This window comes from Dipodomys merriami, unplaced genomic scaffold (assembly GCF_024711535.1).
Source record: "Dipodomys merriami isolate MVZ:Mamm:240054 unplaced genomic scaffold, mDipMer1.0.p SCAF_40, whole genome shotgun sequence".
NCBI lineage: Eukaryota > Metazoa > Chordata > Mammalia > Rodentia > Heteromyidae > Dipodomys > Dipodomys merriami.
Window position 1 is genome coordinate 10,271,276 of NW_027205604.1, and position 25,858 is coordinate 10,297,133.

The 25,858-nt window shown below is 38.2% G+C and overlaps 1 protein-coding gene across 3 annotated transcripts in view; it reads right to left on the reverse strand.

Annotated features, from left to right (window-relative positions):
* The window catches only part of Serpini1 (serpin family I member 1), a 72,288-nt gene that overhangs the window by 10,006 nt on the left and 36,424 nt on the right, over window positions 1–25,858 (reverse strand). For all 3 annotated transcript variants that reach the window (XM_069991940.1, XM_069991941.1, XM_069991942.1), the window contains exons 2-6: window positions 14,294–14,561; window positions 12,178–12,408; window positions 9,826–10,020; window positions 7,418–7,622; window positions 2,658–2,755 (exon numbers count right to left, since the gene is read on the reverse strand). In XM_069991940.1, the coding sequence (XP_069848041.1) occupies window positions 2,658–2,755; window positions 7,418–7,622; window positions 9,826–10,020; window positions 12,178–12,408; window positions 14,294–14,543 (979 nt within the window). In that variant the 5' untranslated portion in view covers window positions 14,544–14,561. The remainder of the gene's footprint in view (window positions 1–2,657; window positions 2,756–7,417; window positions 7,623–9,825; window positions 10,021–12,177; window positions 12,409–14,293; window positions 14,562–25,858) is intronic.

The following is a 25,858-nucleotide window of genomic DNA, read 5'->3' on the forward strand; positions in this document are numbered from 1 at the left end:
TATATTTGTCTCTTCATAAATCTTTCATGTTCCTTCAGGTCAGGCATACTATTCTAATCATTTCCTAATTTTTCTGCCAGCTGTTTTTCTCACACAACTTGCCTCATCTGTGGGTGTATAAATGGCAGACATGACCACAAGATTCTCACTGAATTCTCGGGAATACTTGCAAGGATTACTACAAATCACAGGAAGAATAGCCATCAAGGTTTTCATATAATTAGGAGAAGCAAAAATACTAGCCATGCAAGAAAATATCCAACCGTGTAAGACAGGGCATATGATGTCTAAATACATGATGCAAACATAAAATACGACTGAATTTAGCAAGTTATAGTTGTGGTAGCTGTTCTTGAATGAATGATTCATAAATTAATGATAGCCAAAGAGAGGGGTAAAAAGATGTGTTTGTAGGGGCAGCTGGCATGCAAAAAGCTAGGAACATGCAGGCCAAACTAATCATTAAAGAATCAAAGAATTCCCATCTGTTCAGCTTTCATGGTGAAAGTTAGCACTGGGTGGTTTAAGAATGTCTGATACTGTATTTCCAGATGGCATTTTAGGAGGTCAAATAGTTCAAGCAAGAGAATGTAGAGGTGGACCCAAAGAAACTTCTTTCCTTCTCTCCATCACTGTTATTCTCTGCTTAATATATGCTGTAGGCTCATTCTGTCCAAGGCCCTGGGCCAGTGACCAGGAATTCAGCCATGAACAGGACACAGTAGTATCTCATTTTCATACAGGTTTGATCAAACAAATCACTGCTTTGCAGGCAGAGTATATGAATCCTTGAGAAGATTCTCTGTTATTTACAAATCTCCAAACCATCTGTATTTATAATGTAAATTTATAGCCCATTATTTTAGCCCACAGCAAAGACAATTAAATCTTACCTTATAAATTTTCCAAATATGTCAGAAATCATAAGTCACACTGACCACAATAATTGATTTGCTATTGCATGTGACTCTCAGCAGGAATTATATTTAGGGCAAAATAACTGCCTGGATATTTAGGTGAATAACAAGGAATCACAGACCAAACTGAAAAGATAGTTATGTTAAAAAAAAAAGCAAGATGTAATTTTCTTCTTGGAATTCAGCCAATATGGCAAGATAGGCTATCCATTCCTAAGGAAGGAAGCATTACAACTTTAAATTATGCTCCAACTCAGCTTCAACTATGAATATATTTATTGATATGATATGACCTTTAGAATATCTACCAGTTCTACTCCCTTGACAGCCCCAGAGAGGAGTTGGAGCCCTGGAAACTTGAATATGAGCTCTGAAAACATTTCCCCAGGGAAAATTCATTTCTCTTGGGTGGACAGGACCATTTATACAGTAGACATTTAGCAAAGCCCTATTAGTGCTGAGGGCATAAGTTCTCCACACAAGGGCTAGAAGATGTAGAACCAAATGCATCAGTATCTATACATGGCTTGAAGCTGAGTGCTATTTAGAAAACAACCTGCACTGTCCCAAATCTAGGAAGGCAAGGATTTTTTTTTGGAAGTTGTGATTTTGCTCACTCTCTCTCCTCCATGCTCACATTTCATGCTCACGAGAGTACACATGCACATACACACATGTACATGTACATGCACATAAGTAACTTGAAAAGCAAGGGCACACTATCAAGTTGATTTTCTCTAGGCTACTAATTCAGGAGAGGAGAATGAATTCTCTCCAGTGACACTTGAACGGCTAAGGGAACTTTGATCATGCCAGTCTTCTCTAGTTGGGGAATCAGGTTCCATAAAATTGCATATAAAGGTGTCTTACAGGTTGAGCTTCTTTTATCTTAATATGTATGTATGTATGTGTGTATATGTATATATATATATGTATATGCTTTGTCTTATTAGAAAAAAGATACTACTTTTTCTCTGTTTGGCAGAAATAACACTCATTGTATAAATTTACTGAGCCGCAAGTGGTTTTTCATCAGCGATAAATTGCTTGAGTGTTAACTACTTAAAAACATATCCAAAAGCATTTTACAAGTTTTAAGTGCTTTAGTGTTGCTAATATCTTATGCACTTTTTTCTCCAAAGAAATTAAAGTACCTGAGTCCAATAATTCAACTAGATTGGGGGTGAAGGCAGAAGCTAAAAATAAGTTACTCAATATCCCAATGTGCTGGTATACTTTGAAGCTGCTTCTTCAAAACCTTTGTTTTGGCTGAAGATTGAAGAAAAGGTTTATCTCATCTCACTGGGTATTCTTTATTCTTTAAACAGAATCTTTGGTCTACTTCTCACAGCAGGGTACACTCATTTATCTTCTCTTACTACTTTCTTTCCCATATGATTTATTATAGTGAGATATATTGAGATGTTCAATCAACACATTTATAGATTATGTACTCTACAAAGCATTATGTCCGATGGGATGGAGAATTCAAAGGCATTTAAGATAAGATTTTGGGAGAACATAAACTACCAAAAATAAAACATGGACCAGTTATTACAAACAATGTTATTATATCAGTGTTATTTATAACTTTGCTTGTTGAAGTAAAATATACTTCTTGCTAGATTTATTTGGCAAATAATAACCAGATTCTTTCTCAGAACTCCAAAGCAAATGGAAACACTGTCATTTTTAAAGGCTTTTGTGGAAGTTTTTCCAATGTTGGTATTTGTTTCTTACCAGACAGGCCTGTCAAATTTGCATTTTTGATGAAAATTTCAGTTACTCCAAGGGCCTTCAAAATGTCTTTTAAATCAATTTCTTGTTCCACTGTGAACCTAGAAAACATATTTGGGGGGAGGGAGTGGAGTACTTAGTTATCACACTGTCGTAACAGGGATAAGTGTTAAATATCATTTATTTAAAGGCCTATTTTATAGAGGGTAAATTATTCTAAAACTAGCTTTGAACTGCAAGAAACATTTGGCTGTAATAAGAAAATAAAGGCAAATGACAGGAGAGAATGACATTTAAATTCATAAGTTAAAAACATTTGATATTTAATTTAAAAACTTTACTATATACAACTTATAAATGACTCATCTTCAAAATCTTTTAACCCAGTTAAGTAATCTGCATGATTTTTCAAGGTGTCAGCAACTAATCATAAATTCTCCTAAGGTATTTAATTTTCTTTTTAGTATCTTGGCCAACTCTTGCTGCTCATTTATCTCCTGTCCAAACAGATCAATGATACAGAAGAGCCAAGTTCTGATGGCCAACTAATACATGAAGCATTTCAATTCCATAAAAATTAGCATATTAAAAATGCTCCTGAAGTTTATGGCTCTATTAACCCCTACAACATAAAGAATCCCATTCTTATGATTTCATCACAGAAAAACCAATTACCAATGAAAGTGCATTTGATATTACATCTTAAAAACTATAAGAATTTTGATTACAGTAGGGCTTTCTTTGACAATAATAATGGCTTTTCTTTCTTTCTTTTTTTTTTTTTTGCTTTAATGTGAATTATGATGCACAAGTGTCTGATGATTTTGTAAGAAAAACAAAACATTGAGCAGAGTGTCCATCAATGAGAGCTTAACTTTATTAAAATGGTTTCCACCATAAGCCAGATTGGTAAATATGGAATGGAAGCCAAACCACTGAGCTCTATCACCCAGCTTCTTAGTGGAAGATATGAAGCAATCACACCTGTGACCGAGAACACATTTTCAAACATTAGAGGCATGTAATACTTGAAAAAAGACTTGCACACCACTCCGAAGCATAAGTTTTCTTTTTTCTGAGACATTACTTCAAATATTTATCCTCAGTGTACATGATAAATGTAAGTTTTTAGGCAATAGATTGTGTCTTTACATGAGCTCAGTCAAAATGCAGTAAAAGTTTCATTAGTGTTATTTCTGATGTCTTTAGAAGAACTAGAAGTAAATATGTGTTATAAGTACAAATCAAGCACAAAGAGAAAGGAGCAAGGATATTGCTTTCAACATTTTCATGTATATAAACAAATAAGACTGAGAGATGCAATACAATTTTCAAAGAATAATAAAATTACTAGATTTAATCGTATATTTTATATTAAGTTGGATTGGTTTAGCTTTACTTTTTTTAAACCAAAGTACCCATTGATTGTGAAATAAATTGTTCTATGGTATGTCTCAAAGGAAAATTCTTAGGAAAATATATAATGTCTCAGAATATATTTGAAAGCATACATGCAATTATGTGTATGTGAATTTATTAAGGTCTTTTTGATGGAAAAGTACCTCAAATACCCTATAGGCCCTATAAATCTTTAGGATGACTTTAAAAGCTCTGTGTATATAATCTAGCAGAAGTGAAAGTAAAAGTATGCACAAGCAGGACAGGGATGTGGTGAAATAATGATAGAAATGCAAATTTGAATGTTCAGAATAGTATCTTTACAGGAACAAAACTAAATATCCTGTTAAAAGCAAATAGATGAGTAAACCTGGAATCCAGTCATTAGCAACATTTTTACTTCTAAAACTGGGTCACAGAATCCATTGCCTTCTTTCAACATTTATAAAGTGCTATAGCATGGAGACTGGATAGCTCCCCACTGATTATGATAACACACAAGTATTTGAAATAAGTCAATGTGTTAAAAAGGGAAACTAAATTTATCTCATTGAGTTATTTAACCTCCCACTTTGCATTAGCCATCAGAGAGACAGAAAGAGAGAGAGAGAGAGAGAGAGAGAGAGAGAGAGAGAGAGAGAGAGAGAGAGAGAGAGAGAGAGAGAGAGAGAGAGGGGGGGGAGAGGGAGAGAGAGAGGGAGAGAGGGAGGAGAGTTCATTAAACTCCTAGGAAGATGGAGACATAGTAATTAGCTGTGCCTAGTTTAGTAACAGGCATTAATATAAGGAAGCAAGCTAAACTATTTCATAATTGAAGAGTATCTCAGAAAATGAAAATTTAATTTTCTTCCGCTGTAATGTTCAATTTCTTGGTGGACTGGACCCAGAGGCCACATTTTTCTAGTGAACATGGATGAATGAGAATACATGATATTTCTTCAGTATTCATTTAGAAGGCTGCTAAAATACTCCAAAGCCACTTTACAGGAGCATAGAATTGAAGCTCTTGGAGAGGTAGCTGTTGGCTTATGGAATTCAACAAGGGATGCATTAACACTGTATTGAGTTTCAAAAGGAATCTCCTACAAAATGTAAAAAAAATACAAAGTTAAGGGCTGGGATGTAGCTCAGTGGCAAAGCGCTTGCCTAGTAAGTGCAACATCCTGGGTCCAATCCCCAGTAGCAAAAAGGAAAAGACAAAAAAACATACAGTTAGAAAAATACAGAGTTCAGTATAAAAGATCAAAAAGAAGCCAGGCATGATGACTCACGCCAATAATCCTAGCTACTCAGGAGGCTGAGATCTGAGGATTGAGGCTTCAAACCAGCCTGGGAAGAAAAGTCCCTGAGACTTTTATCTCTAATAAATCACTCAGAAAACTGGAAGTGGTGCTGTGGCCCAAGTGGTAGAGCACTAGCCTTGAGCTGAAGAGCTGAGGGACAGTGCCCAGGCCCAGAGTTCAAGCCCTATGACCAACAGAAAAAAAAAATCACAAAGAAGAGGATGAAAATGGACTAAATGGTTTGCAAAGGTGTGATATGACTTAGATAGTAATTTAAATTCAATATTAATTAAATCCAATATTTATAGTGTGTCAGTTCTATGACACACTATTTGCATATTAAGTATGTAAAAATCAATTTCTATATTTTACAAATTGACTTAATTTATTAGCTATTCATTGACTACTTCTTGAGAATACACTTACAGCGGAATCTTTCTGTATAAATGTACTATCATGGAATGCCATGGCAGCTAATATCCTAGTGTTGGGTTGTGATTACCATAATTTCTATAAGCAGACTAAGAAATACTTGTTATGCATGATGTATGGTTGTTGTGAATACATAACATGACATAAGTTTCAAGCCAAAATACCTAAGGTTCCATAAAGATCTCCTTAATTAACATAAGCAAACTGTCGGGTAAGCTTGGGAAAACCTCAGCATCTACATGATAGAACTGCTAAATAACAATTCCTAAAATTAGAATACATAAAAAGGAGTTAATGAGTTTTTAATAATTCAGTGTTCCTATTAATCATTTATTACCTTTCAATACTCACGCAAATAATCATATTTGAACTCTTCTTGATTTAGAATGAGTGTTAGAATATATACACAGATTAATCTTGTTTCCTAGCCTAAATGTATGCATTATGTTTATGAATATGGATGTGTTAGCTGATGTGTAGCTTTGCTGCCAGGCATGCCCCCTATGGCGGAGGAGAAGAGAGGCTCTAGCCTGGAAAAACTCACAGAAGGAAAGCAAGCTCACAAAAGGTACTGTAGGATGGGATAGTAATGGTGAGGAGGGGCAGCGAGGAGGTAACAGTGACATCATCTGCTCATCAGACCATTTGCAGAAGGTGGGGAAGAAGACCTGATGGGAGAGCTGACCACAGGGCCAAGAAACCCACATCTGGCAAAGGAGTGTGAGGAGGGAGGCTTTAGGAAATAGCAATGGAGGCATGCAGAGGATGCCGCGTGTGGCCTGACTAGAAGGAAACGTGTAGAGCAAGTTACAAAACGTTGATGGGCAGAGGTAGGGCTGAGGAAGTGAATGGTAGTTGGGATAGTAAAGCTCTTGCCTAGCTTTTATTCTCTCAGTCACAAGACTGATTTTCCTTCTTGTCACTTATTTTTAGTTATTTATGTGTTATCATTATTATAATTACTTATTATATCTTTAAAGAAGCACTGAGCATCCTGATTTGTTTAGAGTTTTTCCTGTGATGCCAGAGATGGTTTTCTATCCAGCTATCTTCAACTTCAGTTATAAAACAGAAAAAAACGAGCAATGTGAATGCTATTTAGAGGATTGCTTGCTGAAACAAGGCTAAGAATAATCGAATCCTATCTAAACTCTATATGTAGGTTTAGATATATAATACTGAATGCATTCATGAGTAACATGTACCCCAGAGCAGGACCACATATGTATGAAGGAATTCTCAGAAGGAAGAGAAGGAAGGAAGGAGGAAGAGAATGACTCGGACTATGCATTCAACATGCAAAATCAGTGGCAGCTACTTAGAATATGGTATCAAGCGGATCACAGGGGTCAAATTGGGCAGTAGGTCAGCAAGCCTGGAGTATGCCTATAATCCCAAGCAGAAGCAAAATAGTTGAAGATGTGGTTCAAGCACAGTGGTAGAATGCTTGCCTAGCAAACATGAGACCCTGAGATCAAGCCCTAGTCGCCCACAGACATCACACACACACACACACACACACACACACACACACACACACACACACACACACACACACACACACAACATGCCAAGAGATTTTCTGAGACAGACCTTCCTTGATAACCCTCCTTTTGTGCTATGGGAGGGAATCTCCTAAGAGATTCTCACCTGGGCAGATAGACTTCCACTTTTTGCTTCTTCACAGCGTTTGCCCATTCTTCAATCAGCTGTGCTTTGACCAAGGGCTCGAGAGCAGCCAGCGGAACTTCCTGTCTGGACAGCACCAGCATCATACTCAGATCATCATTTTCATATGGAATTTCTAGGACTTGGTAGATGCCACCAGCTTCATTGGAGCCATCACTAAATTCCCCTGAAAAGGAGAGCACCATAAAAAAGGCCCAAGTTAAAGATTTTATAAAATGTTTAAATGTGTTATGCATTTTATTGAAATAGTATAAAGAAAACATGGAATTCAAACATGTGAAAAAGAAGTTTGTTATGAAATGAGCTCTCAGTCAGGTGCTGGTGGTTCATGCCTTTAATGCTAGCTACTCTGGAGGCTAAGATCTGAAGATTGAGGTTCAAAGCTGGCTTGGGCAGGAACGTCCATGAGACCCTTATCTCCAAGAAATCACAGAAATAGCCAGAAGTGGTGCTGTGGCCCAAGTGGTAGAGTGCTAGCCTTGAGCAAAAGGCTCTTATGCCCAGAGTTCAAGCCCCAGAACCATAAAAAAGAAAGTATAGAAAAAAAAGGATAGAAAGAAAGCAAGACAGGAAGGAAAGAAAGAAAGAAACTGAACACTAGAATGAAAGGAGATTCCTCATTTCTGCAAATTTTTATTGTATTTGAGGATCTCCAGAATTATTTCTCATTTGTCATGACATGTTCTGGAGATGTATGTATGTATGTCTATGTGTATTTATTTATTGTTTTTTTATGGTCCTGGGGCTTGAACTCAGGGCCTGGGCACTGTCCTTAAGCCTATTTATGCTCAAAGCTAATGCTCTGAATGCTACAACACCACTTCTGCCTTTTTGAGTGGTTAATGGGAGATAAGAGTCCCATGGGGAGTTTTCTGCCTCGGATGGCTTCAAACCATGATCCTCAGATCTCAGCTAGTATTATTGGTATGAGCCACAGGTGCCTGGTTGAGACATTTTTTTATTTTTAAAGGAGATAATTCAGTCCATTTAAAGCACATCATCTGGAATGCTGAAAATTCTAGTCCTGGCTCTGAGTTGAATGTAAATCACACTGACTAATATCGACCTGACTTCTGGCAAGGCAGCAGTGAACATCATGACACCTGGTACTCTAATATGTGTTTCAAGGCCAGTGTTGCACAGCTAAAATAAAATCTCAGCATCCTCCAGTATTTGTCCAGAGTATTTGTGATGATTAAGGTCACAAACTAAATGATTAGATCAGTGAGGTAATTTGCTTTGGGTTTTTTTGTGAACTTAGCCAAATACATACATATGTATCTATGTATCTATGTATCTATGTATCTATGTATCTATGTATCTATGTATCTATCTATCTATCTATCTATCTATCTATCTATATGTTCTTATGGATATTTCCTAAAACAGATTTTTTAAATATTACAGTAAATAACCATTTTTCCATATTTACACTTATACAATATTTTGAGTGCTAACTTGAGCAGTATGATTATCATCTCTTCATATTCTTTTAGTGTGTGTGTATGCAGGTCCTGGGGCTTGAACTCAGAACTGTCCTTGAGTTTTTGTGCTCAAGGCTAGCACTCCACCACTTGAGCCACAGCTCTACTTCTGGCTTTTTTTTGGGTGCTTAATTGGAGGAAAGAGTCTCACAGACTTTCCTCCCTGGGCTGGCTTCAAACCACCATCTATAGATCTCAGCCTCCTGAGTAGCTAGGATTACAGGTGTAAGCCACCGATGCCTGGCTTATGGTATTCTTTTTAAAAGAACTATTAGTTCTAACACACACTTGGCTTACAATTACATTTATGATTACAACTTGCAAAACTGTTATAACTCCATTTAGAGGTGTGTCTCAAGTGGTAGAAAACCAGCCTTGAGCAAGAAGCCAACCAAGAGTTCCAGGCACTGAGTTCAAGCCCTAGAACAAGCACCAAAAAAAGAAAAGTAATAATAATATAGAAATATCAAGTGTTGTGTAAGAAGAATGCTCATAATTTTCTAATTCAAAAAGTCATAAGGAGTCCTCATCTAATCTAGTGTTTGGTGACGCACATAGGTAAAAGTCACTGAAAAGCCAATGATTTTATAAAGTAAAATCATAGTTAAAATTTATTGTTTTTGCACAATGTGAGATATTTTAGGTGAATCAAGCCATGCAGCAGGTGTGATTGGCTGAATAAAATTAAAGAAGTGCCTTGGAAAACTGTCGGTGGCTAAAATTCCCTCAGCATCTAATTGCAGGCATTTGAAATATCATCAAGAATATTGAATTGCTGTCTGCATCATATTGACAAGGATGTGAGTAATGAGGATTTCTGACGATTTTGTAAAGATCTGTTAGCATGCCACAAGAAGAATGACCTAGAAGTCAAAGGGTCCATACCATAATAGAATTCTCCTTGTTGATACATCATGGGGATGTGCACTTCACTCTCATCATCTTTAGTGAAGGAAAAAGTTCTGGTATTTTCAGGCCGAAATTGTGACTTCCAGTTCCCTTTGAAATAGACAGCGTTGATGAGGGCCAGATGAGTGATAGAGTCAAAGTCTCTGGGGGATACCAGATCTTTCAACAGATCTATTTAAGGAGAAAAAAAATGAACAGACGAAAAGTTACATTAAATTAAAAAGTGAAAGGGCGGACTTACCGATCATCAGTCTACCATCAAAGAGTGTATAAATGACAATGCTGAATTTTAGTGATAATAAAACATTTATTTTGAAAAATAAAAGCTACAGAGAGAAACACACACACACACACACACACACACACACACACACACACACATACAGAGAAAGAGAGAGGGAGAGAATCAGCAATTAAGAGCATTTAAAACAAGAGCATTACCATTCTGACACACAAGCTACAGATCACATACAATAGAATCTTGGACTTCTCCACTTTCTCTTTGCAACTATCACACATTGCAACTAACAAAACGCTCTTAACACAGACTAAGCAGTCAACAAAGTTCATTTTCACGCTGCACATGTCATCCAATCCAAATTCCTCTCCCAGCCCCTGCATAGTGCCTTCTGTCAATCTACAATTGCCTTTGACTAGATGAAAACAAATGAGTGAAAGCCAGTTTAACTCATTATGCATTGTTTTCCATCTTTTGAAAGTTTCCCTTTCAGATCCACTCAGAAAGATTTCAGATCTTCCCTTTTTGCTAACTGTGTCTAAAAGACTTGGAATATGAATAGATTTTAATTATTCAATACATTTAAATTAGACTGTTAAGCTTGGCGCCGGTGGCTCATGCCTTTAATCCTAGCTACTCAGCAGGCTGAGATCTGAGGATCATGGTTCAAAGCCAGCCCGGGCAGGAAAGTCCATGAGACTCTTATCTCCAATAAACCACTAGAAAACCGGAAGTGGCGCTGTGGCTCAAGCAGTAGAGCGCTCACCTTGAGCTGAAGAGCTGAGGGACAGTGCCCAGGCCCAGAATTCAAGCCCCATGACCGAGAAAAAAAATAGAGTATTATTCTTGATTTATTTTTTAAATGTCAAAAAACACTAAAACTAGATTTTGTTATCATACAATTTAGTCTCATAATTGAAAAATATAGGACCAAAATTTGCTCAGTTTTCTCATTTTAGTAGTCACCTGAGGTAGAAAATGGCTCAGTGTCATGTGACTTACAGAATATCTGGTGATGATTAGCTGATTGTACTAACATTATTTTGGAAGTCTTGACATTTAATGACAAGTATATTAATCTAATTTCAAAATGCCTCAGTTTTTAGATTCTGATTTCAATTGTTTTGTTGGTAAAACTGGAAAATAAAATGATAAAATATAAGTCTCAAATACATTTAAAATATGAATTAGAAATTAAATTGATAATACACACCTCCAATTCTAATTCTTTTCTACTCACTTGCCCTTAAAATGGGCAGCTCTTATTAAAAAAATGAAACATTCAATTTTTTTTAGTTTTTATTCAACTAATTTGGTTGTAAAGCCAATAAATACCTTTAAACTCTAATTTTTATTTCTTTTTCTCTCTTCATCTATTGTAGCCATGGTATTAAAAGAGTCACTAATTGGGGCTAGAAATTTGGCTCAGTGGTAGAGTGTTTGCCTAGCATGTATGAGGCCCTGGGTTTGGCTAGGAACCACATACACAAGAAAGAAATAAAGTTAATAAAAAAGAGTCACTAATTGTCATTCTAAATAATAACTAATTTTTAAATAGCTGAAAACTCCATATACTAGTTAATATGATGAAACACAAAAAACCCATTGATCAGAAAGTATAGATTTCAGATGATCAGAGCCAAAATTCTGTACATTCTAACAGATAAATCTTTCTTCAATGCTCATTCAAAAACAATATTTCTAAAATGGACAAGAGTCATTACCAGACACTCAGTTCAAGACTATGGACCCTTCAAATGCAAAAGGACCAAGTGAACTGTTCCAAAAGTAAGAGTTGGTTAATTGGAGATAAGAGTCTCATGGATTTTCTTGCCTGGGCTGGCTTTGAACTGCGATCCTCAGATCTCAGGCTCCTGAGTAGCTAGGATTACAGGTGTGAGCCAGCACCTGGCTAAAGTGGCATTGTGGCTCAAAGAAGTGTAGCACTAGCCTTGAGCTGAAGAGCTCAGGGACAGTGCCCAGGCCCAGAGCCCAGAGCCCAGAGTTCAAGCCCCATGACCAACCAAAATAATAATAATAAAAAAGGAAGAGATGGTTGAAACCAAGACATTAGAGTAAGAAAGACATACTATTTGTGTTATTCTCCACCCACTTATTGATGGTGTTGGCCACAGCTACATTTTGGCTAAAGTCCACATGAGTTACTTCTGCATTAAAGTATTTTTTCATCATTTGTAAAAAGTCTTCATTAACATGGAACCCGTTTTGCACAAAGAGGGAATTGGCAATTTTCATCACATATTGACTGTCTTCAGCAGTTACCATGTTAGAAAAATCCTTCAAGAAAGAAAATTCTTCACCTGAAAGACAAAGGACAAGTTTATTACTGAAACAAACATGGTGGAAGATCTACAAAGAGTACAGAGCATCAAAACTAAGCAAGGAACAAAAGGAAGACTGGGCCCAAGGGAGCATGCATGGCTGCCTAGTTATTACCTGACACCATAAGGAGACTCCGGTGCTTGTATTGTTTCTGTTGGCTCAAATGAACGTTTGCAGCTTAATACTATCAACAAATACTCTTTGCTTGCTTCCTTCCTTCCTCCATTCCTCCCTCTCTTCCTTCATTTTCTTCCTTTCTTTCTCTTCCTCCTTCCTTCCTTCCTTCCTTCTTTCCTTCCCTCCTTCCTTCCTTCCCTCCCTCCCTCCCTCCTTCCTTCCTTCCTTCCTTCCTTCCTTCCTTCCTTCCTTCCTTCCTTCCTTCCTTCTTTCCTCCCATTTTTTTCTTTGCTAAGAATAAAACCCTGGGCTTAGAAAAGTTCTACTGAGCCATATCCCCAGAAATAACTACTTTTTTATTGTCAGTTGTGGGGATTGAACTCAGGGCCTGGGCACTGTTGTTGAGCTTTTTTTGCTCAAGGCTAGCACTCTACCAATTTGAGCCCCAACTCTGCTTCTGGTTTTCTGGTGATTAATTAGAGATAAGAGTCTCATGGACTTTCCTAGTTGGGCTGGCTTAGTGATCCTCAGATCTCAGCCTTCTGAGTAGCTAGGATTACAGATGTAAGCTACCAGTGCTGGGCTACTACTTTTGATTTTGTTATTATCTTGGAAGAATTTACAAAATACTTTTTTGAATTGTTTTAAAGTACTCAGGTTATTTTCAGAAGAGTCATAGTATTATATTTTGTAACTATCAAGAATTTAGTTGAATTGCCTAATTTAAAATTTAACTGCTCCTTTAAATTTTATTCATATTAGACATTTTCAATCTTTAAAAGATTTACAATAGTATAATTTATAACTACAAAATCCATTAGAAATTGTTGTAGATCCTAACTTTCTGATAAATCAATTCATATGCAGATTAGACACATCAAATAGAAATCTTACACCATGTTAAAGTAAGTCTAAAGTACTTTGTGAACAGAAATTTAACCCCAACACATATCATTTTTATAATAGGACATTTAAAAAAATTCTTAGATGTCATTTAAACAATGAGGATGCAGTTGATTTTTAAGCAAAATGTCTGATTTTTAGAGAGCCATGTTACCTTTCTTCAAAGGTAATGATTATGAAACAGTTTTTATAGTCATTACATTTGTCGTTCTCTATTTTATATGATAATTTACTACAGGACCTTCTTTCTAGACTTGAAACCTCAGAATCAATTTTGTCATTCTTTATCAGAATGCGGTTTGTTTAAACAGACACATCTAAATTTATAGAGGTTAAACATATATATCCATGTACCTATAGATAAATATATAGATAGATATAGATATAGATAATAGATGCTGTGTGCTGGCCCTGGAGTTTGAACTAAGGGCCTGGACACTGTCCCTGTGCTTTTTTTCTCTAGGCTAGCATTCTACCTCTTGAGCCACAGCTCCACTTCCAGCATTTTGGTAGTTAATTGGAGATAAGAGTCTCAGAGATTTTATTGTCCAGGCTGACTTCAAAACAAGGACCCTCAAAACTCAGCCTCCTGAGTAGTTAAGATCAAAGGCACAAGCCACTGGCACACAGCCTTAACAACAATAATTTTTAAATGATATCTTTTCCTTCAATTCCCTCAGCCATGGTTGGAGTCAGGAACGGACACTTCTTTCCTAATCCTTCTCTCAGCTTTATCATCCCATACTTTATCCTCCCCTAACTGCTGCCTCTGGTGTATGACAATCTAACTTAAATCACATTCAAGTCATGTCATCACAAGATGTGAAAGCCAAGAACACTTGCCCTCTTTCAGGCTGTCGTAGCCCATGGAGTGGCGGATTTCCTTCAGAGTAGACCCACGAGCCCCGAGTTCCATCATTCCCATGGCAAGAGCAATGCTTAGCGGAGAGAAGAGAATGTTTTCCTCCTCCCCTGAGGCTCGAAGGTGGTGGTACAGATGCACCGGCAACTCAGCAATGGGGTCATCAGGAAAAGCGGCTTCCGTGGCCAGACTTTGCAAAAGCAGCAAAGAGAACAGTCCAAGCAAAGCCATTCTGTGATCGTCTCAAGCCTGGGAAACAGCAATTTGCATAGCACTTATTCTCCCAGAGAAATAAAACGAAAAAGTGAAAACATGAAATAATTACTTCTTGGCAAAGCTGTAAGGCAAACAAAATATTTAAAAACATATATGAAATTACTATAACAACCCCCTCTCCTAGGATATTCCTTTCTTCTTCCCTCCCTCCCTCCTTCCTTTCCTTCCTTTTTTCCTTCCTTCCTTCCTTCCTTCCTTCCTTCCTTCCTTCCTTCCCTTCCCTTCCTTCCTTCCTTCCTTCCTTCCTTGATTTCTTCCCTCCCTCCCTCCTTCCTTTCTGCCTCCCTTTCTTCCTTCCTGCCTCCTCTTTCTTTCTTTCCTTCTTTCTTTCCTTCCTTCCTTGCTTTCCTCTCTCCCTCCTTTTCTGCCTTCCTTTCTTCCTTTCTGCCTCCTCTTTCTTTCTTTCTTTCTTTCTTTCTTTCTTTCTTTCTTTCTTTCTTTCTTTCTTTCTTTCTTTCTTTCTTTCCTTCTTTCTTTCTTTCCTTCTTTCCTTCTTTCTTTCCTTCTCTTTCTTTCTTTCTTTCTTTCTTTCTTTCTTTCTTTCTTTCTTTCTTTCTTTCTTTCTTTCTTTCTTTCTTTCTTCCTTTCTTTCTCTCTTTTTGTACTGGGAATTTCCTTCCTTCCTTCTTTCCTTCCTTCCTTTCTCTCTCTCTCCCTCTATTCCTTCACTTCTTCCTTCCTCCCTCTCTTCCCCCTCCTTTTGTACTGAGAATTAAAGCCAAGGTCATGTTTGTGCTAAGTACAAGCTCTACAATTGAGTTAAACCCTCAACCCCAAAAGTTCTACTTTTTAAATTTTAACCAACAACCAAATAAAGTGATAATACTTCTACACTCTGAGGACTCTCCCAACAAGTTGCCATAACTGCATGAAGCTAACAGTATGTGCAAGTATATGACAAGTGATTCTAAGTCATGCTTGTTGGCACTCACTAATATCACACAATCATATCACAAAGACTTGCTCATGATTTGGAACCACATTACTCCAGTGCCCATGAGACTTGACTGTACAGGGATAGGACAGACTCTAATGAAAACCACCAGATCCTTCCAGGGCTCGACATGAGCTAGTGTAGATAGGCATGCCCATTTTCTACCGTTTGTTGGATTACAGCACCTGCAATTACCATCTTGTTTGTAAAGAGCTGACACACACAAGCCACGCCTGCCTTGTTCTTTCAGCTCAGGTTACAGTGCACACAGGAAGAGGCAAGCCAGAGAAAAGACTCCACCCATCTTTAAAGGCTGCTGGTTCTCCTAGCTGCTGCCCTCAGAAGAAAGCAGCATTACTGCACAGCTATCTCTGAATATCTCTGCCTCTCCACTGCCATTATTCTAGAATCTGTCTTCCTACAAGCAGTCTGGTTTGCACTCACGGAGGTCAGGATTCCTGCTTTCCCCAGTTCTACAATGTTGTCACTACAGGCATCGGGAAAGCAAAATTGCTTATTCAACCAATTAAGTTGCTTCTGTGTCCTTGATCATTTTAAAATTCATCATGAAAACAACCCATAAAGTGATATTGAACAAAATTGTATTTTAATTAAAGAATCTCCATTCATCAAACAGCAGTGAGCACACACTTCACTGAAGAGCTGTGTGTTTCTAATTGGTATTGCAGTCAAAAGATGCTACTTTATCCTGCAGCTCTTCTCATCCTAGTTTCAGAGAACTGCCTGGCCACTTTGTAAAAATCCTTTACATTTTAGTGTTTCATGTACTATTTGGCTTGGTTTGTCTGCCAGAAAGGTTACCTACTGCCCATACTTGCTGCTTTTGTATTAAGGTTTACATAATTCTCCCTCGTGTGTAAGTATGGGTGTGGGTATAGGCAATATTGACTCTCAGAAGCTATGCTGTTCATGACAGGGTCAGCTCTCATTTGTGGAGCACCAGATGCAGAAGACAGGTGCCAAGAGCCAAGACGCTGCACCTACTGTGACATTCTCTAAGACCAGACAGAAACACAGATAGAGCTTTCTCTTTCTAGATCCAGATGCAAATTTAGCAGGTACACTTCCACATTTAAAAAAAAAAACCTCAAGATAAATCTGGTACTTAATTCATAGCCATAGCGAGGAATACTCTTGGGTAAAACTTAACTCCAAGTCAGCTTCAAAAGCCTAGTCTCTTAACCACTACACTAACCAGTCTAATTGGCCATTTTAACCTTTAATCTGTAAAGACACAGACACCCATGACTTCATTTAATGTTGTATCTACTATGAAGGCAGATTTACTCTGAGAGCTGTATTTCTAAGTAATACAACTACTTAGAAAGCTGTGTGTTATCATGAATATCAAATTTCAGGATAACAAAAAAAGATGTTATGCATATAAAACAAAACCCAGTCTATTGCCAATCAATAACAAGGGGTTTATTATATTAAGAGATAATAGTAATACCAGCTAACATTTGTTTAGGACTTATCCTGATTATATTCTTTACATTCTCTCAGCCTTAACTTCCTCCTTTGGGAAATGAACATCGGAATCCCTGCTCTATAATACTATTAGACAGAAATGAGAGAATAACAGAAGACATGATTATGAGGAGCCACACTCCCTGGGCATACGTATTTGTTAGGTAAAGCAAGATGCTACAGAACCACAGTCAGCATTTCACCATGCCTGCGTTGACCTATCTAATATGGCACCATTATTAGGCAAAGGCTTTGAAGTACCATGAAGTGAGAAAATTACAGCAGGAGACTTCTCTCAAGAGAATACAATCTATTCCAGATCCTTTAAGAAGCAGAAGAATAAAACAACCTTTCAGAGAAACAAATACATATGTATAACAGAATTTACAGGCCAGGATATTGACTGATTTCAGAGTCTTCACCCAGGCCTACAGCAGATGGTTGTGATTGAGCGTTTGATAGGCCTAAACTCAGCAGGGTTCACTTTCTGGGGGCAAACAAAGCTGTCAAGACCACTAATAGGCTTCAGCATGGAGGGGATCCTAGGAAGGAGGCCACTGAGGGTGTGGGCAGGAGCCCTTCCAGGGAAGAGACCCACAGCTGGCCACTATAAAATGTGCTCTATGATTAGAAGTCCATGGCTGGGAATGGAAGAGGTTTTAGTAAAGATGAAAAGAACTTCGCTTGGAAAGACACAGGTTGCGCCACGATGACATGAGCTTTCTTCCTTTGCAAAGCACACTTTCCCATTTTCAGGGAAAATTACCACAGCTGGCTTGGTCTAGGCCTTTCTGATCCTCTACCCCCATTGCTTGCTTGTCTCCTGAGACCTGTGCTTCCTGGCTGCTTCTCAGTACGTGGAGGGTTTTGTTTTGTTTTTTTTTTTTTCTTTTTGGCTAGAGGCAGGATTTCCTTTCTCTGATGTATCTTAAAAGTGTAGCTGGTCCCTCGGGATCTAACCCAGCCCTTTTCTCTTCTCTTTTATGCATTTCTCATGCCTGCTGCTGAACTTTTGAACAAAGATATTCCAATGAAGAGCTCCATTCAGCTTATTCACAATAAAAGTAAAGTTCTTGTTCTGGCTTTTTATTTTAACTTACTTTTGGTGCCAGTCGTGTGGCTTGAACTCAGGGCCCAGGCACAGTCCCTGAGCGTTTTTTTCAAGGCTAGCACTCTACCATTTGAAACACAGCTTCACTGCCAACTCTCTTCCGTCCTTCCTTCCTTCCTTCCTTCCTTCCTTCCTTCCTTCCTCTCTCTCTTTCCCTCCCTCCCTCCCTCTTTCTCTCTCTTTCCTTTCCTTTCCTTTCCTTCCTTCCTTCCTTCCTTCCTTCCTTCCTTCCTTCCTTCCTTCCTTCCTTCCTTCCTTCCTCTCTCTCTCTCTCTCTCTCTCTCTCTCTCTCTCTCTCTCTCTCTCTCTCTCTCTCTCTCTCTCTCTCACTTTCTTTCTTAGAGAGAAAGTCTCACTGACTTTTCTGCCTGGGCTAGCTTTGAAGCACAATCCTCAGATCTCAGCTAGGATTATAGGCATGAGCCACCTGCACCCAGTTTCTGGCTTTAATTTTTATCTTCATTTCTGCAGCTAATTGTTCTTCAGATTTTTTTTATTCTTTTAATAATTTCTGTGGACACTTCAAATGCAGGTGGCTCAATCAAAATCACTTTTACCCCCAGGATATCTTTTTCCTCCTCTCCCTGGCTTTATCCCTCATGCTCAAGGAATTGTAAAATTTCCATTTTGCATCCCCAGTCTCTCTCAACAAGACTCCATGGCCATTGTCAGGCTTCTGATTTTCCTCCTTGATGAAGTCTCAAGAACATCAAAGGATGCAGCCATGCTCAGAATCCTTGCTTAGCTCCCTCTTCTGTCCAATAAACAAACTGCCTCCAGATTAATCCTTCATGAACCCTGCTCCTACATTTACAAGACCTCCAAAGACCAATTCAGGCCTGTGAACTGAAGGCCAAGACCGTTTGTCTTAACCATCATCCTTGGTACTGTGATGCACAAAAACGTTCTTTCTTGTCTTTCATATTTGGTCTGGAGGTTTGAACTCAAGGCTTTGCTCTTGCTAGGCAGGTTCTCTACCATTTGAGTACTGCTCTAGCCTTATGTGCTTTCATTATTTTACTGAACATGTTCTTACCTTTTGATCCATTAGCCAGGACACTAATCCTCCTATTTATGTTCCCAATGTAGGCAGAATGACAGGCACACTCTACTGTTCCCAGTCATTTTTTTCTTTCTTCCTTATTTTCCCCCAAGCTGATCTTGAGCTGTGATCATCTTTCCAATCTCATTGTTCTGAGTAGCTAAGATGACAGATGTGAGCCTCTGGGCTTAATGTGCTTTTTTTTTTCTTTTTCAGTATTGAAGTTTGAATGCAGGGCTTTGAGAGAGCTAGGCAGACACTCTGTCACTTCAGCCCTTTTGTTCTTGCCCCAGCCCTGTGTTCTTGCCCCAGCTGGCTTCAGGCCATGATGCTTGTTCCTCTTGATTTAGTGGAACTGCAGGTGTTTGCCATGATGCCCTGCTGCATCATAATGTTCTACCGACTCTTCTTTGAAGATCTTGTGACTCCCACCAGATTCTACTTTGCAACACATAGCTGGAGAATTTCTACCTCATATTTCTGGCTTGTCCAGTTCCTCTGGAACTATCCCAGCTCAATGCCATATATTCAGCTTATAACCAATTCTCCAAGTCCTGGTTTACTTCTGTCATCTTCCTACTTCCTCAATGGGAACCCAATGGCCACGTCCATGGAAACCCTCAGCATACTTTTACCTCTACCTTTCCCATAGCATCGACTACCACTTCTTTACATTATATGCAATCGCAAACATGTAGCATCTCCTTTACTAGGTTTTGGGGACCCCCAAAACCTTTCACCTTTGTCTATTTTACAGTCTTGAGAATGAGCATTTAATGCTCTGTACCTTGTAGGTGGCAAATCAATGTTAGTTGGATTAATTCAGCACAGGATGTAAAAAACACCCAATACTGATCAACAGTTACAAGAAGAGGAGCCATAGCCTCTAAGTTCCTGAGGCTTAATTAAATCAGAGCCCAGAGGTAGTAGCTCATTTCCATTTTTTATTGCCTTTGACAAAGTATTCCTTCATTGGACATGAGGCTACCTTTGCAGCTCAGCAAAGTGGCGCTGTCACCATTGCTGACACAATTTGCACTGACTGAACATGCTGTGTATTAACAAAAAGCACACCACCTTGAAGGGTCACGAAAGGTGACTTACAAACATTACTGCATTAATTTTAGTCTAGGGAACGTTGGGCCTCTCTATGAGTCATAATAATCAACACCTTCTCAAGTGAGTTACTTTTACATGAGCATTACTTAGGAGATTTATTCTTTTCCAGAGACAGATAAAATGCTCTTAGAGAAAACCCACAAAGGACTTTGCTATCCAAATAAGAGTAGATAATGCTGCAGTGGAAAATAAGGTGGACATAGGTGAGCTATAAATAATTCTTTAATTCTTTAATTCTTTCACTTCTCTTCCTTCTTTCCTGTGGCAGTGGAGGTTGCATGCATATGTGTCTTTAGAAAACATATCATTAAAACAGGTCAGAAAGTGAGTACTGGTGGCTCACCCAAGTAATCCAAGTTAACTGGGAGATAAAGATTGCAAAGATTATAGTTGGAAGCCAGCTGGGCAAATGAAAGAGCTAACAAGACCCTCAATGATGGAGATACCTAACATTCCAGTTTTGCAGGAAGCATGAATAGGAGGTTTGCTGTCCAGACTAGCGCATTGGAGGACCCTAGCCACTCCAAAAGCTAAAAAGAAAAAGGGCTGAAAATAGGATGGAAGAGCATCTGCCTATCATATTAAAATCTTTGGTTTAAACACCTTGTACCACCAAAACCCCCTTGCAACAAAATGCAGGTCAGACGACCAAACTTTGTTACAACTGAACTATGAGAAATCGTGTAACTCAACTCCAGCATGATAAAAGATGCACTTACTCATAAACTGATATGTTGAATTGAAACCCCTTTGTACAACTAAAGATAATAACTTGCAATAATAAAAACAGACACTTATTTGTTAATCTTACTAGTAATGAGAGTCATGATTAACTAATGCATCTTGAGTTTTTCATAACCCTATTATTTGAAAATTTTATAAGATGCTTTCATAATTGTGGATCTTTTGTAACTGACAAAAAATTGCCAAAAGATGTCCTCTTCCTAGGAAAACAACAATAAGAAGCTTTGGCTGGAGTTGGACTAGGGAGAGAATGAGGAGGATGAAAACTGTTAGAATGAAAATTGAATGAAAATAGAACAAGGAAACCCACTGAGAATACTATTTGGGGGTGGATCAGGGCTGAAGGGAGGCAGGGGGTATGAGAAGGAAAGAAAGAAAGAAAGAAAGAAAGAAAGAAAGAAAGAAAGAAAGAAAGAAAGAAAGAAAGAAAGAAAGAAAGAAAGAAGGGAAGAAAGAAAGAAGGGAAGAAAGAAAGAGAGAGAGAAAGACAAGTAGGCAGGCAAAGAAAGAAAGAGAAAACAAAAGAAGGAAGGAAGGAGGAAGGGAGAGAAAAAGAGAAAAGTGGGAGGAAAGGAAGAAGGAGGTGAAAAAGGAAATATTTTTTCCAATGTCATTTACATCAAAGAACAAACATTGCAAAATGGAAATATGATGGATACATTTGAATTTATGAAAATTTACTACTTGTTTATTCCTTTTTTCCATGTTTGATTAAAACTCTATCATGAGTGTTTGGAAACCCTGTTCTTTCTCATTTTGATTAGTACTAGCTCACTTGATAAACTTTGGAACAAGTTGGAATTTGCAGGCATTTTTCCTTTTTTTGTTTTTCTAATTTATGAAGAGAAAGGCAGATGTGACATCAGGAAGAATGAAGCTGGGAAATTTGTCAAAGAATTAGTTCCCTCCCTTTCCCCCAAACTAACTACCTTAAGGGGGGGAAATCATAGTTTAGCGTTTGTGATTTAGCAAATTTTCTCTTTGTAACAGGTATGGTGTTTTTCCTACCCCATTTTAGCTCTTTTCAAGTATCCAGAGAAACCCCCTAATACTGGGGACACAGGTGTCATTTCCTGTGCTGGCATGTGTCAGCTTCAAGAAGTGTGAAGTGCAGGCTATTTGTTATTCCTTCCCTTAGCTGACTTATATTCAATGATGTTGCCTCTCACCACTGAAATTTTTCCCTTGATGATCAATCTGAAATTATTCTCAATAGGATTCTGTATATGCAGAAGGGAATAGAAAGTATTTTGTTCCTACTTGGGAATATAAAGTTACTATCATTGATGCAAATATCCTTCCTTCTACAGAGGGAATAGCTGGGTGCTGGTGGCTCACACCTATGATCTTAACAACTTGGGAAATGGAGATCTGGAGAATTGTAGTCCGATGCTAGCTAGCACAGAAATTTCCATGAGAACCCTTCTCAACCCATAGCTGAAGCACAGGGGCATGAACCTACCATCCCAATCTACATAAGAGGCAGACCACAATACCAGCCCAGCCTGGACAGAAAAGCAGCTAGCCCCCATAGCCACAGAGAGAAAGAGGATGTGAAGGCACGTGTCTAAAATCCCAGTAACAAGGAAAAGCCTACAGTAGGCGGATGGACATGGTTCAGGCACAAACACCAGTGGGAAGTAGAAAAAGAAAAGGTGGAGACACAGTGGTAGAGGGCCAACCTAGCAGCTCTGCAGCCCTGAGTTTAAACACCAATACTGAATGAAAGGAGGAGACATGGGTAAACCCTTCAACCTTGGGATACCCACAAGACACTCATCGAAGGCCAATCAGAAGGCAAGAGAATTTTCCAAATCTCTCAGAATAAACCAGTGTTTGCAAAGCCAGGAAAATACGCTGTGCTGAGGACTGTTCTTATTCAGGTGCTAAAATCCAAGTTTTCTGATAATTTCTAAAACTCTCTGCATGGGTTTAGGTGTATCATTAAGTTGAGGATCTATGTGAAAGATAGAAACATCAGGGGTGGGGTGGATATTATCAAATGGAAATGTAGAGAAAGAACATTGCAGTATTCTTCTAAATGCCTATGTATTACATTTCCAGTCACAAGAGCGCTAAAAAGGTTTCTGTCAAAAAGACATCACGTTATGTGCACTACCCACATGTGATAGCCCAAAGTGATTTTAGAGAAATGGCAACAAGGTTTAGATTTAAAGATTTTCATCTTGAAGGGAAGGTATGTCATACCATGCATAAGTGACACTCCAATGTTTTTTTCTAAAGATGTGTACATTTATTTTTCTTTTCAAAGTTTCTTACCCACCACCACCAGAAAAAAATCTTTGTAAATGAAATTGCTTAAAACACAAGGAAATCAAGAGCTACAAAGGACCTTAATTCTGTAATAAAAATATCTGATACTATAAAGGCTCAGAAAACCATGTCCCAAAATATGGTGATTATTTTAACTTGAAAGCCCTTAAATGCTAATGGTGATGGAAGAGGCTTTATTGATATTCACTCATCAGTCTTAGGACCAGACCACCAAAGCAAACCCCAGTAGTGTTCTATCTATTCCTAAAGTTCCAAGGCTGAGAAAGAAGACAGAAATGGAATCACACTTAGATAGTCTTTTCCACAAGAAACGGAGTTTCCTCCCCAAATCATTTTATTATTCCTTCCTCTAAATTTCCTACCCTATCCCCACTTTCTCTCTGTAATGCAGAGAGTATTTAAGACTAGCCATTCGGTCTTCCTTCTGAGTTCTAGTCTTTTGTATGGCTCCTGTGTTTACGTGCAGGAAGACGTTTCCTTGTGGCCTTTCTCCTTTAAACTACACTCTGTTTCAATGATTGCACCTTCAAAGGGACTCTGCACTTACGACCACACAAAGGACTTAATCTGTTCTTCATTTTCCAGCCACACTTTACCAGGCACTAAATTTTCAGCAGTATTTGTTTATGTTCTTTGTCCTTGTGCTATTGAAGACATGCAAGAGACAAGCTCCTCAAGTGATCTCTCAAACAATGAATTTGGGAAAAATCCAAAAGGCAGAAAAATCCAGGTAAATCCAAAGGGCAGACCCTCTGAAGATTTCATTCACCAGAAAAAGCTACAAAAGAAATGGACTGAGAAGATGAAGAGGGGTCTTGAGTAGAAAGCCATGCGTTATCGAAAACATAGTCTTCCAAGGTATCTGACCCTGACAGCAGGTTGGAACCCTTTCTTTGAATAATTGTATCACCCTCTGCAATTCTGCTCTGCAAAAACATACCTGATTTTCCCCCTTTGGGTATTGACCAGTTTTGTCTCTATTAAACTATGTACTTTGTATTTCTTTGCCCACATGTCCAAGACTACAACCACCCCTTGTGATGAAGAAATGAGCAGTAACTCTTGAGGACTCTTTCATAGCCTTTTGGGAAATTGTTTTATCTCTATAAATTCTCATATGAAGAGCTAAAATACTTAGTGACTTTGTGTCTTTTAAAAACTTAGAAAAATAAAGATAATAATGACAATATGAATAAAGGTAATTATAATAAAGATTATTTAAGATGGTAAGGAAGATTTTATTCAAGAGGGCTTCCACAATGAGCATTTTTGCATTCATGGGAAGAGATCAGAAATAACTCCAAATGCAAGAACCACTGGGCATAGTTATACCCAAGAAGCAGATTGGGGAATGAGTAGAAGGAAGGTTACCACAAGATGCATTCTGAGTAAGGGAGACTCTGTTCCCACTGACTAGACTGGATTCCTGCAGTAGACAGCCTAGCCTGGTAAGATAAGGAAGATGAATGACAAAATATTTGATAGATATCAGGGTATGTGTGTGTGTGGAGGGGGCGATATTTGTAAAGCTGAGCCAATAGGATTTGATCAAGGGCAGAGCCCAAGGCGTAGTTGACCAGAGGGTTCAGGGGAGACTGACCAAAGTTCATTAAAGAGAGCTCTGCAGAGGCTGCCTGATGAAATTATCTGTAGTCACAGAAATGTTGACATGCATGCTTGCTCAGTCTGGTGTCACTCTGGGCTGCGTCGTCGTCTTCTTCTTCTTCTTCCTCTTCTTCTTCTTCTTCTTCTTCTTCTTCTTCTTCTTCTTCTTCTTCTTCTTCTTCTTCTTCTTCTTCCTCTTCCTCTTCCTCTTCCTCTTCCTCCTCCTCCTCCTCCTCCTCCTCCTCCTCCTCCTCCTCCTCCTCCTCCTCCTCCTCCTCCTCCTCCTCCTCCTTCTTCTTCTTCTTCTCTTCCTCTTCTTCTTCTCCTTCTCCTTCTCCTTCTTCTTTTTCCTCCCCCTTCCTCCTCCTCCTCCTCCTCCTCTTATTCTTCTTCTTTTTGAATGCACTTTCATCTTTATTTTAAAATAACTCTTCAATTAAAAAGTTCCTTGCATTTGTTAAATCTGGTCAACAGAAGGCTTTAAATAGTTTCTGCATTACATGTTCAATTATTTTACTCTTTCTTTGTGCTTCATTACAATCTTTAAGGAAAACTTCTTCCAATAGACTATGAGGTTCAATCTGCACTTGAGCTCTTTAGATGACACTAAATTATGACAAAGTCCAAAAAAATTATATGACCATTTCTCAACACAATTGGGACCTGTGAATTATTTCAAATGATATGCGATTCTTTTAATGTGCCAAGTACAACCAAAGAGACAAATTTTAACTACTAGATTTATTTTATTATATTTAAATAGTTATCATTATTCTTATTGTAATTTAGTTCATTTAAATAGCTACCTGTAGATAATGGCTACCAATTTAGACACCACATGATAGAAGTTGCTCAACAAAATCAACTTTTAGTGATGTTAGTTCTAAACCAAATAACCTATCACAGAGAAATTTAAAACCAAAGAAGAA